The sequence below is a fragment of the Hyla sarda genome, chromosome 4 (genome assembly GCF_029499605.1).
Source record: "Hyla sarda isolate aHylSar1 chromosome 4, aHylSar1.hap1, whole genome shotgun sequence".
In the NCBI taxonomy this organism is placed as follows: domain Eukaryota; kingdom Metazoa; phylum Chordata; class Amphibia; order Anura; family Hylidae; genus Hyla; species Hyla sarda.
The window spans coordinates 221,034,673-221,053,621 of NC_079192.1; the positions used below are offsets into that span (position 1 = coordinate 221,034,673).

General features: G+C 48.3%; 1 protein-coding gene across 2 annotated transcripts in view; it reads left to right on the forward strand.

Annotated features, from left to right (window-relative positions):
- The first annotated feature begins 14,774 nt into the window (after nt 1-14,774).
- Nucleotides 14,775-18,949, forward strand: part of BCAP29 (B cell receptor associated protein 29) — a 79,096-nt gene continuing 74,921 nt past the window's right edge. Inside the window, exon 1 of one of the 2 annotated variants that reach the window (XM_056573626.1) lies at nt 14,775-14,889. Coding sequence is in view for 1 of the 2 variants with exons in the window: in XM_056573625.1 (XP_056429600.1) it covers nt 14,994-15,112 (119 nt within the window). In the remaining variant the exon portion in view is untranslated. Of the gene's footprint in view, nt 14,890-14,938; nt 15,113-18,949 lie in introns of those variants that run through there. The other variant, XM_056573625.1, reaches the window with a different exon arrangement.

Here is an 18,949-nt window from a genome sequence, read left to right on the forward strand (position 1 = left end):
CGTGGGCCGTACCAGGGGAACAGAGTCTAAGGGACTACTGGTCTTCACCAGGGCCCGCCGCAAAGCGGGATGGTATTGCTGCGGCAGGTAGCCCCCAGGTCGTTCCACCCGATAGCGACTCGACCCCTCTGGTAGCTGAGAATGGAGCGGTACAGGAGGAGCAGGCAGAAGCGTAGTCGGACGTAGCAGAAGTCAGGGCAGGCGGCACAGGTTCACAGGCGATAGTCAGGCAACAGGTCAGGTCAGGCAGCACAGGTTCACTAGCGGTAGTCACGGGCAACGGTTTGGCAACAGGCAACACAGAACAAAGGGAATGCTTTCACTAGGCACAAGGCACTAAAGATCCAGCAAGGGCAGGAAGGGGCAGGAGACATTTATAGAACAGTGAGGGCCAAGCACCAATCAATGGTGCGCTGGCCCTTTAAATTTCATGAAGCCGGCGCGCGAGTGCCCTAAGGAGCGGGGCCGCGCGCCGGGGAACAGAGGCAGAACACGAGGACGGAGCTGCAGGTGAGGAGGAACGGGATGCGGCGCGTGTGCGGTGATCAGCCGCCACGCTAGCCACAACCCCGCCGTAGGAATCCCCGCGCTCTCGGTCAGCGTGTCTGACCGGGACGCGTCGGGGAACAGCAGGCAGAGGCAGCGAGCGCTCCAGTACAGAGGAGGGGACCGGAGCGCTCACTGTTACAGTACCCCCCCCCCCCCCCTCAGGTCTCCCCCTCCTTTTGGTACCAAGGAAACTGAGGATGAGGCTGCGGTCCAAGATGTTCTCTTCAGGTTCCCAAGATCTCTCCTCAGGACCGCAGCCTTCCCAGTCGACCAGAAAAAATCTTCCCCCCCGGATGAACTTCGATGCCAAAATCTCCTTGACAGAGAATACATCAGTAGTGTCGGTCACAGGGGTAGGAGTAGAAACCTTGGGGGAGAAGTGATTAAAGATGGCAGGTTTTAGGAGGGAGACATGAAAAGAGTTGGGAATCCTGAGGGAGGAAGGAAGATGGAGTTGGTAGAATACTGGATTGATTCGCTTCTTGATCTTATAGGGTCCCAGGTAGCGGGGACCCAACTTGTAGCTTGGAACCCGGAATCGGATATATTTGGAGGAGAGCCAAACTTTGTCACCAGGAGAAAATTCTGGAGGAACTCTACGTTTCTTGACGGCCTGGAACTTCATGCGGGCAGAGGCTTTGAGGAGAGCAGTACGGGTTTCTCGGCAGATGGAAGAGAAATCTCGGACAAGGTCGTCAACAGCCGGTACGGGAGAAGTGGAGGACAGCGGCAGAGGTGGAAGAGGATGGCGACCAAAGACTACAAAAAATGGAGACTTGTTAGAGGCAGAGGATTGTTTGTAATTATAAGAAAATTCTGCCCAGGGAAGCAGATCAGACCAGTCACTGTGGCGTGAGGACACGAAATGTCATAGATAGTCTCCCAAAATTTGATTCACCCATTCCACCTGGCCATTGGACTGAGGGTGATGGGAAGATGAGAAGTCCAACTTGACCCCGAGCTGACCACATAGAGCCCTCCAAAATTTGGAGACAAATTGTACCCCACGGTCAGAGACAATGTGCTTGGGAAGACCGTGGAGGCGAAAAATATGCTGAAAAAACTGTTTGGCTAACACAGGTGCAGACGGAAGACCAGGCAGAGGTACGAAGTGGGCCATCTTCAAGAAGCGGTCAACTACGACCCAAATGACCGTCATTCCATGGGAGGAGGGGAGATCGGTAACAAAGTCCATGGCGATGTGAGACCACGAAAACTCAGGAATAGGGAGAGGCAAGAGGAGACCGGCAGGCTTCTGACGAGGCGACTTGTCCCGAGCACAAATCATGCAAGCTTGTATGTAATCCGAAACATCTTTCTCCATAGTAGGCCACCAGTATCTTTGGGAGATGAGCTGGAGAGTCTTCTGTACTCCAGGATGACCTGCGAATAAAGAGGCATGGCCCCACTTGAGGACTCATAGGCGCTGACGTGGAGGCACATAGGACTTGCCTGCGGGGAGAGAGCGCAGTTCCACTGGAGCAGCGGCAATTAGGCGTTCAGGCGGAATTATATGCTGGGGAGTTAACTCATCTCCCAGCACGTCGGAAGAGCGGGAAAGGGCATCAGCTCTGATGTTCTTGCTCGCAGGACGAAAATGGATCACGAAATTAAAGCGAGCAAAGAACAAGGACCAGCGAGCCTGACGTGGATTCAGCCTTTGTGCGGATTGGAGATAGGCAAGGTTTTTGTGGTCCGTGAAGATACTCACAGGGTGGATGGAGCCCTCGAGAATATGCCTCCACTCCTCAAGTGCCAATTTTATGGCCAAAAGTTCCCTATCGCCAATAGAATAATTTCTCTCGGCGGGAGTGAAGGTTTTAGAGTAGAATCCGCAAGAAAGAGTCTTGCCTCTGGGTGATTTCTGAGTAAGTATGGCTCCGGCTCCCACGGAGGAGGCATCCACTTTCAGGGAAAATGACTTAGTGGGGTCAGGTCTGGAGAGTACTGGTGCGGAGGCAAAAGAGGCTTTCAATGACAGGAAGGCCTCTTCTGCTTGAGAAGGCCAAGATTTGGGATTAGCCCCCTTTTTGGTCAGAGCTACAATGGGTGACACCAGAGTGGAATAATGGGGAATAAATTGCCTATAATAATTGGCGAAACCCAAAAATCTCTGAATAGCACGGAGTCCAGAGGGGCGTGGCCAGTCCAGTACCGCTGAGAGCTTGGCTGGGTCCATCTGTAGACCCTGGGCTGAAATGATGTACCCAAGGAAGTGCAGACTGGACCGCTCGAACTGACACTTCTCGATCTTGGCATACAGGCGATTGCTTCTAAGACGTGAAATAACTTGACGGACATGGACCCGGTGTTGGTCCAGGTTGGGGGAGAAGATGAGGATGTCGTCAAGGTATACTACCACGCAGGTGTAAAGCAAATCTCTGAAAATGTTGTTGACAAACTCTTGGAATACAGCAGGTGCGTTGCAAAGACCGAATGGCATCACCAGATATTCAAAATGGCCATCCCGAGTGTTGAAGGCGGTCTTCCACTCGTCGCCCTCTCTGATTCGGATCAGATTGTAAGCTCCTCGCAGATCCAGCTTGGTGAAGATCCTAGCCCCACGGAGGCGGTCAAATAGCTCAGAGATCAAGGGAAGAGGGTAACGATTCTTGACAGTTATCTTGTTTAGGCCTCTGTAGTCTATGCAAGGACGGAGGGAGCCGTCTTTCTTAGTAACAAAGAAAAAACCGTCCCCAGCGGGAGAGGAAGATTTCCTTATGAAACCTTTCTGCAGATTTTACGAATGTACTCTGACATGGCGAGAGTCTCTGGTGGTGAGAGTGGGTAGATTCTACCCCGGGGTGGAGTAGAACCGGGCACCAAATCGATTGGACAATCGTAAGGTCTATGAGGCGGAAGAACTTCGGCTTGCTTCTTGCAGAAGACGTCAGCGAAGCAGTGGTAAGGCTCCGGAAGACCCGGTGGCGGAGGAACAACTGGGTCACATTTGACGAGCACAGACTTGAGACAACAACCGGAGCAGGAGGGACCCCACTTCAGGATCTCTCCGGAGGTCCAATCCAGGATGGGACAGTGGTGCTGAAGCCAGGGCAACCCCAAGAGGAGTTCTGAGGAACAGAAGGGAAGAACCAAGAACTCCAGCGTTTCAGTGTGCGAAAATCCTACGCCCATCTGTAATGGTAAGGTGCGGTGCTGCACAGTGGCAGAAAGTCTCTTTCCGTTGACAGTGGAAATGAAAAATGGTTTGGGCAAACGGACCACAGGGATTTGATGCTTGTCAACCAAGGAGGCATGGATGAAGTTGCCAGCAGATCCAGAATCCAAGAAGGCGGTGGCAGTGAAGGTAGACTTGGAGGGAACGGAAAGCTGCACTGATACCATAAGATGTGGAGAGGAAGAATCCACACCTAGCAATGCCTCTTCTACGTTTACTAGGTGCGAGCGTTTCCCGAACGGGGTGGACGAAGAGGACAGTCTCTGAGGAAGTGCTCGATACTAGCACAGTACAGGCACAGGTTCTCGTCTCTGCGACGGCTCCGTTGCTGCGGGGTCAGGCGAGACCGGTCCACCTGCATGGCTTCCACAGCGGGAGGCCCCGAGACGGGTTGCGGTGGGCTCTAAAAAACGGGAGCCAGACGAGTATAGCGTCTAGGACGAGCTCTCTCTTTCTCCTGAAGAAGTTCTTCTTGTCTTTCGGCGAATCGCTTATCAATCCTAGTGGCCAGCAGAATAAGGTCACTGAGGGTAGACGGTATCTCCCGTGCAGCTAAGACGTCCTTAACTTCACTACTTAGTCCCTTCGTGAAAGTGGCACAGAGGGCATCATTGTTCCAATTCAACTCAGAGGCGAGGGTAGGGAATTGGATGGCATATTCACCCACGGTAGAGCCTCCTTGGGTCATGTTCAGCAAAGCAGATTCTGCGGAGGTAACACGGGCAGGTTCCTCGAAAACACTCGAACTCTTGACAGAAGCTCTGGACGGAGGTAGTGGCTGGATCAAAGCGGTCCCATAAAAGGTGTTGCCCAGGCCAGGGCCTTCCCGGAGAGCAAGCTGAGTATGAAAGCCATCTTGGCTCGTTCAGACGGGAACTGGTCGGCCAGTAACTCGAGATGGAGTGAGCACTGCAACAGAAACCCACGGTACTGCTTCGGATCACCGTCGTACTTGTCCGGCAAGGACAAACGGACTCTGGCACTGGAGACGACTGCAGGCTGTGATGGAGCAGCAGGTGCAGGTGGAGGTGACGGCTGTTGCTGGGTAGACAGGAGTTGCTGCATCATGGCGGCCAACTAAGCCAACTGTTGACCTTGCTGGGCAATCTGCTGATTCTGTTTAGCCACTACGGTGGTAAGATCCGCAAGGCTAGGAAGCGGCGTCTCAGCGGGATCCATGGCCGGATCTTACTGTAACGTACCGTTCAGGAGACAGGAGGTGGATCCACTGAACCAGAGAGGCGATGACGTGGGCCGTACCAGGGGAACGGAGTCTAAGGGACTACTGGTCTTCACCAGTGCCTGCCACAAAGCGGGATGGTCTTGCTGTGGCAGGTAGCCCCCAGGTCGTTCAACCCGATAGCGACTCGATCCCTCTGATAGCTGAGAATGGCGCGGTACAGGAGGAGCAGGCAGAAGCGTAGTCGGACGTAGCAGAAGTCAGGGCAGGCGGCACAGGTTCACAGGCGATAGTCAGGCAACAGGTCAGGTCAGGCAGCACAGGTTCACTAGCGGTAGTCACGGGCAACGGTTTGGCAACAGGCAACACAGAACAAAGGGAACGCTTTCACTAGGCACAAGGCACTAAAGATCCGGCGAGGGCAGGAAGGGGCAGGAGACATTTATAGAACAGTGAGGGCCAAGCACCAATCAATGGTGCGCTGGCCCTTTAAATTTCATGAAGCCAGTGCACGTGCACCCTAAGGAGCGGGGCCGCGCGCGCTGGGGAACAGAGGCAGCACACGAGAACGGAGCTGCAGGTGAGAAGGAACGGTATGCGGTGCGTGTGCGGTGATCAGCCGCCACGCTAGCCACAACCCCGCGGGAGGACTCCCCGCGCTCTCGGTCAGCGTGTCTGACCGGGACGCGCTGGGGAACAGCAGGCAGAGGCAGCAAGCGCTCTGGTACAGAGGAGGGGACCGGAGCACTCACTGTTACAGCGGCAGTCCAAGCCCCATCTTGGTGTGAATAACATCAAATGAAGAAAAGGTGCAGATGCTCCAGCTCCCAAATAGAAATGTTTAAAAGTCCAAAATTGAATTAATCCATATTAAAAATAGGGAACAACAAAATCCATGTGAAGTTAAAATCAAAGCTGAAACGCTGACGTGTTTGAACCATGCGGTTCTTAGTCAGTGCCATGACTAAGAACCGCACGGTTCGAAACGCGTCATGCTTTTCTGTAGTCTATGATCTACAAGGATATATAACAACAAGTTCCTTGGGGTTTTTGGTCCCCTCAGGGAAAACCCTGACTAATGACTCCCAAAATTATACTCCTAAAACTTAACTTTTATTTCATATAGAAATTATAAGAATTTGTGCTCATTGGCCACTAGGTGGCAGTGGTGTATTTAAAATTACAACACTGTGCATACACGTTCTATGAATGTGTTTCAATCCGTGCTTCTGTGCACTTATAAGATTGGATTGCTGCATATAGTTCCTACTGTCAGCTGACTTGTAAGTACCAGCATGCCTTAAACTTATATTTGAACATATGTCACAGTGAGCGACAATGGGATTTTGGAGAGCGAATTTTGCTGAAATGGTTTTTGGGGGGCATGTCGCATTTAGGAACAGGTTCACAGGCGATAGTCAGGCAACAGGTCAGGTCAGGCAGCACAGGTTCACTAGCGGTAGTCACGGGCAACGGTTTGGCAACAGGCAACACAGAACAAAGGGAACGCTTTCACTAGGCACAAGGCACTAAAGATCCGGCGAGGGCAGGAAGGGGCAGGAGACATTTATAGAACAGTGAGGGCCAGGCACCAATCAATGGTGCGCTGGCCCTTTAAATTTCATGAAGCCAGTGCACGTGCACCCTAAGGAGCGGGGCCGCGCGCGCTGGGGAACAGAGGCAGCACACGAGAACGGAGCTGCAGGTGAGAAGGAACGGTATGCGGTGCGTGTGCGGTGATCAGCCGCCACGCTAGCCACAACCCCGCGGGAGGACTCCCCGCGCTCTCGGTCAGCGTGTCTGACCGGGACGCGCTGGGGAACAGCAGGCAGAGGCAGCAAGCGCTCTGGTACAGAGGAGGGGACCGGAGCACTCACTGTTACAGCGGCAGTCCAAGCCCCATCTTGGTGTGAATAACATCAAATGAAGAAAAGGTGCAGATGCTCCAGCTCCCAAATAGAAATGTTTAAAAGTCCAAAATTGAATTAATCCATATTAAAAATAGGGAACAACAAAATCCATGTGAAGTTAAAATCAAAGCTGAAACGCTGACGTGTTTGAACCATGCGGTTCTTAGTCAGTGCCATGACTAAGAACCGCACGGTTCGAAACGCGTCATGCTTTTCTGTAGTCTATGATCTACAAGGATATATAACAACAAGTTCCTTGGGGTTTTTGGTCCCCTCAGGGAAAACCCTGACTAATGACTCCCAAAATTATACTCCTAAAACTTAACTTTTATTTCATATAGAAATTATAAGAATTTGTGCTCATTGGCCACTAGGTGGCAGTGGTGTATTTAAAATTACAACACTGTGCATACACGTTCTATGAATGTGTTTCAATCCGTGCTTCTGTGCACTTATAAGATTGGATTGCTGCATATAGTTCCTACTGTCAGCTGACTTGTAAGTACCAGCATGCCTTAAACTTATATTTGAACATATGTCACAGTGAGCGACAATGGGATTTTGGAGAGCGAATTTTGCTGAAATGGTTTTTGGGGGGCATGTCGCATTTAGGAAGCCCCTATGGTGCCAGAACAGCAAAAAAATACACATGGTATACTATTTTGGAAACTACACCCCTCAAGGGGTAACAAGGGGTACAGTGAGCCTTAACACCCAACAGGTGTTTGATGACTTTTCGTTAAAGTCGGATGTGTAAATGAAAAAAAATGTTTTCACAAAAATGCATTTTTTCCCCCAAATTTAAAATTTTTACAAGAGGTAATAGGAGCAAATGCCCCCCCACCCCAAAATTTTTAACCCCATTACTTCTGAGTATGGAAATACGCCATGTGTAGACGTCAAGGGCTCTGCTGGCACACTACAATGCTCAGAAGAGAAGGAGTCACATTTGGCTTTGGGAAAGCAAATTTAGCTGAAATGGTTTTTGGGGGGTATGTCGCATTTAGGAAGCCCCTAAGGTGCCAGAACAGCAAAAAAAAAAAAAAAAAAACCTACATGGCATACTATTTTGGAAACTACACCCCTCAAGGAACACTTGACAGATCTTTGGAACAGTAGGCTGTGCAAATGAAAAATAAAAATTTTAATTTTCACGCACCACTGTTCCAAAAATCTGTCAGACATCTGTGAGGTGTAAATGCTCACTGCACCCCTTATTACATTCCGTGAGGGGTGTAGTTTCCAAAATGGGGTCACATGTGGAGGGGGTCCACTGTTCTGGCACCATGGGGGCTTTGTAAACACACATGGCCTTCAAATCTGAACAAATTCTCTCTCTAAAAGCCCAATGGAGCTCCTTCTCTTCTGAGCATTGTAGTGCAACCGCAGAGCACTTTACATCCACATATGGAGTATTTCCATACTCATTTTCACATTCAACTTTAACGGAAATTTGTCAAACACCTGTGGGGTGTTAAGGCTCACTATACCCCTAGTTACGTTCCGTGAGGGGTGTAGTTTCCAAAATGAGGTCACATGTGAGTATTTTTTTTTTTGTGTTTATGTGAGAACCGCTATAAAATCAGCCACCCCTGTACAAATCACCAATTTGCATGTTAGTGTAAAATTTTTTTTTTTTTTTTACACTAACAGGCTGGTGTAGACCCCAACTTTTCCTTTTCATACGGGGTAAAAGGAGAAAAAGCCCCCCCAAAATTTGTTACGCAATTTCTCACGAGTACAAGAATACCCCATAAACTGTTTCCTTGAAATACGACAGGGCTCCGAAGTGAGAGAGCACCATGCGCATTTGAGGCCTAAATTAGGGATTTGCATAGGGGTAGACCCGGATGCAAGCGCTACAATTAACTCCGCTACCAAAAATATTGTACGCCAGTGATTCCCAAACAGGGTGCCTCCAACTGTTGCTAAACTCCCAGTATGCCTGGACAGTCAGTGGCTGTCCGGCAATGCTGTGAGATATTGTTTTGCAACAGCTGGAGGCTCCATTTTGGAAACACTGCTGTACGAGACATTTTTCATTTTTATTGGGGGGGAAGGGGGGGGGGAACAGTGTAAGGATGTGTATATGTAGTGTTTTACCCTTTATTTTGTGTTAGTGTAGTGTAGTGTTTTTAGGCTATATTCACACGGGCGGGTGTTTACGGGGAGTTTCCCGGTAGGAGTTTGAGCTGCGGCGGAAAATTTGCCGCAGCTGAAACTTGAAGCATGAAACTCACTGTAAACCCATTCCCGTGTGAATGTACCCTCCAGCTGTTGCAAAACTACAACTCCCAGCATGCACTGACAGACCGTGCATGCTGGGAGTTGTAGTTTTGCAACAGCTGGAGGCACACTGTTTGGAGAACCTTGATTAAGGTTCTGTTACCTAACTCAGTATTTTCCAACCAGTGTGCCTCCAGCTGTTGCAAAACTACAACTTCCAGCATGTACTGATCGCCAAAGGGCATGCTGGGAGTTGTAGTTTTGCAACAGCCAGAGGCATGCAACTACAACTACTAGCATGCCGAGACAGCCGTTTGCTGTTCGTGCATGCTGGGAGTTGTAGTTTTGAAAAATTTGGAGGGCCACGGTTTAAAGACCACTGCACAGTGATCTCCAAACTGTTGCCCTCCAGATGTTACAAAACTACAAATCCCAGCATGCCCAGACAGCAAACTGCTGTGTGGGCATGCTGGGAGTTGTAATTTTGCAAGATCTAGAGGGCCACAGTTTAGAGACCACTGCACAGTGAGCTAAAACTGTAACCCTCTAAATCTTGCAAAACTACAAATGCTAGCATGCCCAAAACAGCAAACTGCTGTCTGGGCATGCTGGAAGTTGTAGTTTTGCAACATCTGGATGGCTACAGATTAGAGACCACTGTATAGTGGTCTCCAAACTGTGGCCGTCCAAATGTTGCTGGGCAACAACTCACAGCGTCAGTGGCTGGATAGCCACCGCCACACGCAGAGAAGGATGGCCAGCTGCCTGCCGCTGATCACTATAGGTAGGAGACCTCCGCCGCCGCTACCAGCACAGTTCCCCCTCTCTGCCCAGACTACCGTGGGTGGGCAGAGTGGGGGAACCGAACTTGAACCCCCCGCCCCCGATCTGCTATTGGTCTGTCTCTTTTGACTGACCAATAGCAGGGATAGGAGTGGTAGCACCCCTGCCATCTCACTCCTGTCCCTTCAGTGGGATCGGGGCTGTCTTGGACAGCCCGGATCTCCTTTCTTTTCCTGGTCACCGGAGAGCCGTATGACCCGGAATTGTCGCAGATTGCTGGTCTGAATTGAACGTCGATTGTGGCGATTGCCGACATGGGGGGGCTCAGGACCCCCCACAGGTGTTGGCACGGGATGCCTGCTGAACGATTTCAACAGCCATCTCGTTCCATTCACCGCCCGGTTACTTTATTTGGAACATGTTACTTCCAGCATGTCCTGGATCACTTGGCTGACAAAATAAATAAAAAATGGGTCCAATGACACCGATTACACAGTACTAACACCACCCCTGCTATACGATAGCTACTACTAGTAACACCAGTCCGGCACCTACTTCTGTATGCTGGCTTATGCCAGTCTGCCTTGCTGTCCACTGGCTGATGCCTGTTGCGCCAGTCCGCCAACTCCTGCTGTCTGCTGGATGATATTCGTAACACCGGTCTGTTACCTCCTGCTGTACGCTGGCAAATGACAATATGCCAATTCTGTAGCTATTCCCAAAAAGGGATAATTTTTTTGATGGGCTGGAGAAATCTGTGACATCTTCTTGGCTTGGCAGACTAAAAAACTCTTGATACTCTCAAAAGGGATAATTTTTTGAACGCCTGGAGAAATCTGTGCCATCTTCTTCACTTGGCACACTAGCGGTGCCGCAGAAGAAGGGTCTTCTCTCGGACATTTACTCCATTATTAATGCTCCTCCTGATCCTTGGGAGGAGGTTTTGAACACCACTTTCACACTGCCCCAGTGGCGGATTATTTGGCATCGGGCCTCCAAGGCCTCCATATGTACAGCCTACAAAGCAACACAATTGAAGTTGTTAATGGGCTGGTATCATACTTCTGTACTGCTCAATAAATTGAACCCAAATATTCTGCCTCAATGTTGGCATTTATTGTGGTGTTGGGCTAGGCACGGTCTTTCACATATTCTGGTCCTGCCCTATGATTGTTACTTATTGGGATATGGTGAAATGGCTGGTTGCCCAAGTGCTTGGGGTTCTGGTCCCCTTGGACCCCCTGGTCTACTTGTTGTACCTCTCCACTAGGGCCTTACCCAAACGGCCTTTCAAGTTGTTCATGCACATGGTCTTAGCGGCTAAAACTCTTATTGCAAAATGCTGGAAGCAACCTCTCCCTCCATCTGAGATGGATCTAGTAGCGAGAATCAGGGAGATACATTCCCTCGAAATCCCTTACTGCCTCCCTTAATAATTCCTTACCTCTCTTCCTGTCTATTGGGGAGCCCTGGGATAGGTTCTCAGATAGACAACCTCCTTAATTCTCTTATTTTTTTCTGGTACTGCCCTCCTCCTCCCCTACCTCCCCCCTCCTAGTTCTTTCCCTCCCTCTCTCCCTATCTTCCTCGTCTTACTTGAGATGTCCTGTTTTCGTCTGTTCGTCTTGTGAAGAATTGTTCTCTTCTATTTTGGATGGGCCTGACAACGGGCCTTCCTGCGTCCCACCCAGGAGATTTTATTAAAGTACTAGCTGAGTACCCGGCGTTGCCCGGTTTTTCCTTCCTAATCCTTGTTTGGGAGGAAAATAAACAAAGGAGGAAGCTTTTGACTTCATATCCAGTCCTCATATGTTGTTGTCATATCCCAACCCCACATCCCGACCTCCTATCCCGTCCTTCTACCTTGACCTCCTGTCCCGACCTCCTATCTCGACCTCCTATCCCTTCCTCCTATCCCATCCTCCTATCCAGTCCTTCTATCTCGACCTCCTATCCCGTCCTCCAATCTCGAGCTTCTATACCGACCTCCTATCCCATCCTCCTTTCCCGTCCTCCTATCTCGACCTCCTATCTCAACCTCCTATCCCGACCTCCTATCCCGTCCTCCTTTCCCATCCTCATATCTCAACCTCCTATCCCATCCTCCTATCTTGACCTCCTATCCCGACCTCCTATCCCGTCCTCCTATCCCGACCTCCTTTCCCATCCTCATATCTCGACCTCCTATCTCAACCTCCTATCCCAACCTCCTATCCAGACCTCCTATCCTGTCCTCATATCCCGTCCTCCTATCCCAACCTCCTATCCTGACCTCCCATCCTGTCCTTATATCCCGACCCGTGATGTGTGTACCAGGTATTGAAATATCTCCAGCCGTATGGGAATGATATGGGAACATACATTTCCCATTGATTTGCATGGGACTTTAAACAAAAACCCCGACCCTCACAAATGGTGGTAATTAAGGTAATTAAGTTAAGTAACGTGACCAAGTATTATCGAAATATCTCCAGCAGTTTGGAAGTTATGCAGTAACATATATTTCCCATTGACTTGCATGGGACTTTAAACATAAGCCCTGCCCCTGGCAAATGGGGGTGAGTAAGGTGAGTAAATTACCTATCCTATGTTTGTTGTTGACATATAAGTAACATGTGTGCCAAGTTTCATGTTAATATCTTTAGCCGTTTGAAAGTTTTTGTGGAACATACATACATACATACACACACACACACACACACACGTTGAGTTTTATATATATATACTAGCTGAGTACCCGGCGTTGCCCGGTTTTTCCTTCCTAATCCTTGTTGGGGAGGAAAATAAACAAAGGAGGAAGCTTTTGACTTCACATCCCGTCCTCATATATTGTTGTCATATCCCAACCCCATATCCCGACCTCCTATCCTGTCCTCCTATCTCGACATTCTGTCCTGACCTCCTATCCCGTCCTCCTATCTCAACCTCCTATCCGGCGTTCTATCAAGTCCTCCTATCTCGACCTCCTATCCCGACCTCCTATCCCGTTCTCCTATCCCGACCTCCTATCCCGTCCTCCTATTCCGTCCTCATATCTCGACCTCCTATCTCAACCTCCTATCCCATCCTCCTATCCCGACCTCCTTTCCCGTCCTCATATCTTGACCTCCTATCCCGTCCTCCTATCTCAACCTCCTATCCCATCCTCCTATCCAGACCTCATATCCCGTCCTCCTATCTCAACCTCCTATCCCGACCTCCTATTCCGTCCTCATATCTCGACCTCCTATCTCAACCTCCTATCTCATCCTCCTATCGCGACCTCCTATCCCGACCTCCTTTCCCGTCCTCACATCTTGACCTCCTATCCCGTCCTCCTATCTCAACCTCCTATCCCATCCTCCTATCCAGACCTCATATCCCGTCCTCCTATCGCGACCTCCTATCCCGACCTCCTATCCCGACCTCCTATCCCGACCTCCTATCCCGACCTCCTATCCCGACCTCCTATCCCGACCTCCTATGCCGACCTCACATCCCGACCTCACATCCCGACCCGTAATATGTGTACCAGGTATTGAAATAGCTCCAGCCATACGGGAATTATATGGGAACATACATTTCCCATTGCTTTGCATGGGACTTTAAACAAAAACCCCGACCCTCACAAATGGGGGTAGTTAAGGGTTAAATTAACTATCCTATATTTTAAGTGGACACATAAGTAACATGTGACCAAGTATTATCGAAATATCTCCAGCCGTTTGGCGGCAGCTACTGCCTGGTGTGATGGCGCAGGCTCTGGAATAACGAGTGATATCCCCCTGCGCAACGTCAGGGGCGTCACTCATCATTCAGAGTCTGAGCAGCTTGGGTTGCTCTGTGGCCACTCAGTGAGCTGCGCGGCAGCACCCACCGCTAAGGTACAGAGAGGCCCGACGTAAAATTTTTTTTTTTTTGGGGGGGGGGGGGTTATATTCAGGGGGCCTTATATTTGGGGAGGCCTTAAATTTAGCCAGAATGCAAAAGGAACAATAGGTCTTATTTTTGGGGAAAGACAGTAGGTGTTACACACTGGGTCATGCAGATACTTTACAAATCCCCAGTTACTTATTAAAAATACTGAAAATGTATATAGTCGGCAAGGTTGGCACTTGTTTTAATGCCAATCCACTGTTTGGGTCAGGCTGGATACAGTTGCGTATTATGGAGGGGCCCTTACTGTTTACAATTCCACCCTTAATTCACTGGTCCAATGGCGTTTAACCCCTTAAATTCATCAGTTACTTATTCAAAATGTAGAAAAAGTATATAGTTGGCAAAGCTGGCACCTGTTTTAATGCCAGTCCACTGTTTGTGCCAGGCTGGATACAGTTGGGTATTATGCTTACTCTTCATTTTTCAACCTCTAGGCCAATGGCCCAACCACGATTAACCCCTTAAATCACCAGTTACTTATTCAAAATGTAGAAAATGTACATAGTTGGCAAGGTTGGCACCTGTTTTCTTGCCAATCCACAGTTTGGCCCAGGCTGGATACAGTTGGGAATTATGGAGGGGCCTTTACTCTTTATATTTCTACCCTAAATTCAGTGGCCCAATGGCGTTTAACCCCTTAAATGCATATTTTTTCATCCATTTTTTACTATCGTTTTTTTTTTCAGCAAAAACACAATCTATTTTTTTTTTCTGAATTAGATTGTTCCCAAATAATATTCAACATTTATGTATAAAAAAAATAATAAGAGGAGAAAGGGTTTTCTGTCATAGTCATCTATAGGAAAATGCTCCAATAAGAAACCAACTTCAGCCTCGTACATGTACACATATAAATGAACCCTAAGAGAAGTGATAGCATAAGGGATATCTGTACCCAGCTTCTTCAGCGCCAGTTTACCAACAGTGTGAATGGTGTCTTGCGATAAGTGACTCGTTCAGGTGAGGTCGCCTTCATCCCCAGACGTGGCCTCAGGAGTGTAATTCTCGTAATAAAGTTTGTGACAGGGAATTTCCCTGGACAACCATGGCTGCCGCGGATGAGACGTCTGTGACGTGAGGTGTGACGCAGAAGCCCCTCCCTCTTCCTGCTTGGGAGCGTTGTCGGAGTTGTGAGGAGGCAGTGGGTAAGTTACGCGTTGCTTGTTGGTGCTAGTGATTGTGTTATGGCGCCTCACACCTGTCCTGTAGTGTCCCTCCGCCGTACTGATACTACGATGACTGCCTGTGTATGCGATACTGCTATATACGTGTACTGCATCATACCATACCAATGACTGACAGTAACAACAGTCTGTTACTTCCCTCTCTGGGAGCAGGAGGGACACAACACAGGGTCTTACATTACAGGTGCAGTGCTGGCTGACTATGGGGTATATTGGGCCGGGATACCTCATGCACCAGATATACCTTGTCACTCACACCCAAACTCCACTTTTAGACTAGGTTTCCACACAGCTTTTTTTCTGGCGTTTTTGGAAAACTGTCACTTCTGTTTTATGAGCCAAATCCAGAAGTGAATTCAAAAGGAATAAAATGAAGGACTTGCACTTCTCTTTCCTACTAGATCCACTTCTGACTTTGGCTCAAAAACTGCAGTGGCAGTTTAAAAAAAAAAGCCACAAAAAACCTGTACTCAGCTTGGAATTACCTCACGGTATGTGCGCCCACAAAAATTATAGGGTTACTCCTCTAGACATCTTATATCCTATCCAAAGGACAGGGGATAAGAGATAACCTTCTCGGCTGCGGCACCCCAGACATCCGATGCGCGGAGCAGGGATATGGAATTTGTATCGCCCGACGCCCCGGACATGCAGTTGGGGCACCGGGCAGGTGGATTTTTCAGGTCCTTAGCCTTGCTTTGGGCAAGCAGAGCTGGACCTGAAAGCCCCCGACAAGCACAGCGGCGCTCACAGGGGAGTATAGAGGGGGCTCCTGACTCCTGTCCGCTCCATACTCTGCAGCCCCCGGCTGTTTTCAGTAGCTGGGGGCTGCCGCTAATAGCCAGCATGCGGCGATCACTGGGGCTGGCTATTAACCCTTTAGGCCCCTTTCACACTATAAAATTCATCCGTTAAAAAACTTGTTATAAACGTCCGTTAAAAAAAGCTTTAAAAACGTGTTACAAAATGCCATTCAAGTCTATGGGATTTTTTGATAATCTGTTATGAACCGTTATAGCCCGTCATGACTAATGGACGTTATTTGTGACGGAAGAAAAAACTGCACATGCACTAATTTTTCTTCCGTCATAAGAAACCGGTAAATTAACGTCTGTTATTTTTAACATTGAAGTCTATGGCAAACAGATGAGCCTTTATGTCATCTGTTTGCACCTGGTTTATAATATCCATTATTACTTCTGAGCATGCTCAGAAGAGGTGACATCAGCAGACTTCTGCAGTGCTGAGGGACTACTACTACTCCCATCATGGAACAGACTTGTTTCCATGATGGGAGTAGTAATTCCTCGGCTGCGGGAGTCTGCCGGTGGCTGGGGAGGCAACATTACTGTTTGTACTACAACCCCCCCATTATGAAACAGACTCTGTTCGATGATGGGGGATTGTAGTACAGGGGCTGAGGGATTGATCGCATCGGGTCTCACTTCTGAGACCCAATGCAATTAGAAGTTATTAAACAGGGGAGTGGGCAGCATGGTCCGCAACCCTGCAATGTACAATGTATTTACTTTCATTTTTAAATCCCCTGCTGGGAGCCCTGAATGGCCAGTGCTGAGGAGCCATTCAGGGCTCCTGAGTTCTTAAGGGGTTAATTAAAGATAACTGGGATTATCCCTAACATCTGCATGTAAACATTCCCTTTAAAAACCTCAGGTTATTCTCCCATTTCTTTGCATTAACCCCTTAAAGGAGATGTCCTGTGCAGACATTTTCTATTCCATCCTGCCCTGGCTGCAAAAAAAGACAAAACAAACTTTCACTTACCTTTCTACGTTCCCCTGGAGCTCCGCAACAGCTGATTGTTTGGCCCTGCTGTCTACTTACTACTTCCCTTAGGCTGGAATTCCACTTAGGTTTTCTTTGCAAAAATGCCAATTTTCCCGCACAGCATTTTTTCTGTGAAAAAACACCGCGTCCAGGTGTTAACTGCAAGTCAATAGTAAACTGCAAAATGCCAGATCCACTTGGCGTTTTTCAGAAATTTTGGGCTCAGAGGCTGTTTTTTCCAAACACCCGACAAAACCTAGTTTGGCGTTTTTTCAGGCGGTTTTTATTCTTTTTAGCGATCCAAAAAAGTGATGGAGATACCTTTTTTTTAATAAAAATTTTGCAGGGTACCATTAAAAAATAATTAAAAAAATACAGTAGTGATGGAAAAAAATTATTTTTTATTACGAAATTTTTATTAATTTTTAAACAAGGATCAATTCATGTGGGCGGGCAGCCTAAAAATGTAGCCGACAATAATAAAAATGTAGAGTGTGTTTTTTTTTCACTTTTTGTAAAAAATTTTTTAGGTAGTACTACTACTCCCAGCATGGAACACACTGTTCCATGATGGGAGTAGTAGTACCTGTACTAATAGTCAGATCTCCCTTTGCGATCCTCCTGTATACTTTATGGATGCGGCCAGCCGCTCTTCTATGGTCCCCTGCAGTGACGTATATATACACCTATTCATATTTCCCGCAGAAAGCTGTGATTGGCCAGATGGTTCCAGCCAATCACAGCTCTCTGTGGGAAATAGGAACTTGTGTGTGTGTGTGTGTGTGTGTATGTATATATATATATATATATATATATATATAAATGTCAGTGCAAGAGGTCATAGAAGAGCGGCCGCATCTATACATTATACAGGAGGATCACAGCGGGTGTCAGTAGTGATACCCGCTGTGATCTGTTCTTACCTGCAGGTACTACTACTCCCAACATGGAGCACACTCTGCTCCATGCTGGGAGCTGTAGTACCTGCATTGATAGACAGATCACAGCAGGTGTCAGAAATTACACTTGCTGGGATCTGTCTATTAATGCAGGTACTACAGCTCCCAGCATGGAGCAGTGTGTGCTCCATGTTGGGAGTAGTAGTACCTGCAGGTAAGAACAGATTACAGCGGGTATCACTACTGAAATCCACTGTGATCGTCCAGTCTATAGCTGAGATGGAGCGGCTCTATACAGCGCTATTCACATCACTGGCCGGAGTACAGTGCTGAGATGCGAGTGCTGTATAGAGCCGCTCTGCATCTCTGCTTTATTATGGACGATCGCATCGGGTGTCAGACTGACACCCGAGGCGATATGTCTATTATAACAAGTACTACTACTCCCATCATGGAACAGTGTGTTCTATGCTGGGAGTAGTAGTACTACATAAAAAATGTTAAAAAAAAAAGTTAAACACACACACACTTTATAAAAAAATGTATTAAAATTTTGTTATAAAAAAAAAAAAAAACATTTAGTTAAATAAAAAATGTTTACATCCCTACTGCATCCTTTTTTTTTTTTTTTTGGTACCCAACTAATTTTGTACAAGAAACGCCAAAGGGGCCAAAAAAGGCAAATTCCACACAAAGGTAAAAACGCCAAAACGCAGGGAAAAACGGTGGCAGTTTTTCTTGCGTTTTTTTCTGGCATTTTTAAGCCCAAAAAACGCAGGGCAAAAACCTCCGTGGAATTCTAGCCTTAGCTCGGTACGTCACGCGGCGCTTCAGCTTATCACCGGCCGCAACGATGTCCTGCCTCGGCCGGTGATAGGCTGAAGTGTGTGTGACGTAAACAGCCTGGCTGACCGATCAGCTGTTGCGGAGCTCCGGGGGAACGTAGGAAGGTAAGTGAAAGTTTGTGTTGTCTTTTTTTTTTTGCAGCCCAGGCAGGATGGAATAAAAGTCTGCACCGAACATCTCCTTTAAGGACGCAGCCCATTTTGACCATAAAGGGGTACTCCTCCCCTAGACATCTTATCCCCTATCCAAAGGAGCATTTAGAGCATTGGGTGCAGCGCCAGAGGCTCGTGACGCCACGGCCATGCCCCTTCAATGCAAGTCTATGGCTGTTACGTCCCCTCCCATAGATTTGCATTGAGGGGGCGTGGCTGTGACGTCATGAGCCTCCGGCGCTGCACCCGATGCCTTAAACAAATGCTGAGTGCAGCAGGGAGATCGCGGGGGTCCCCAGTGGTGGGACCCCCGCGATCAAACATCTTATAGGTAAT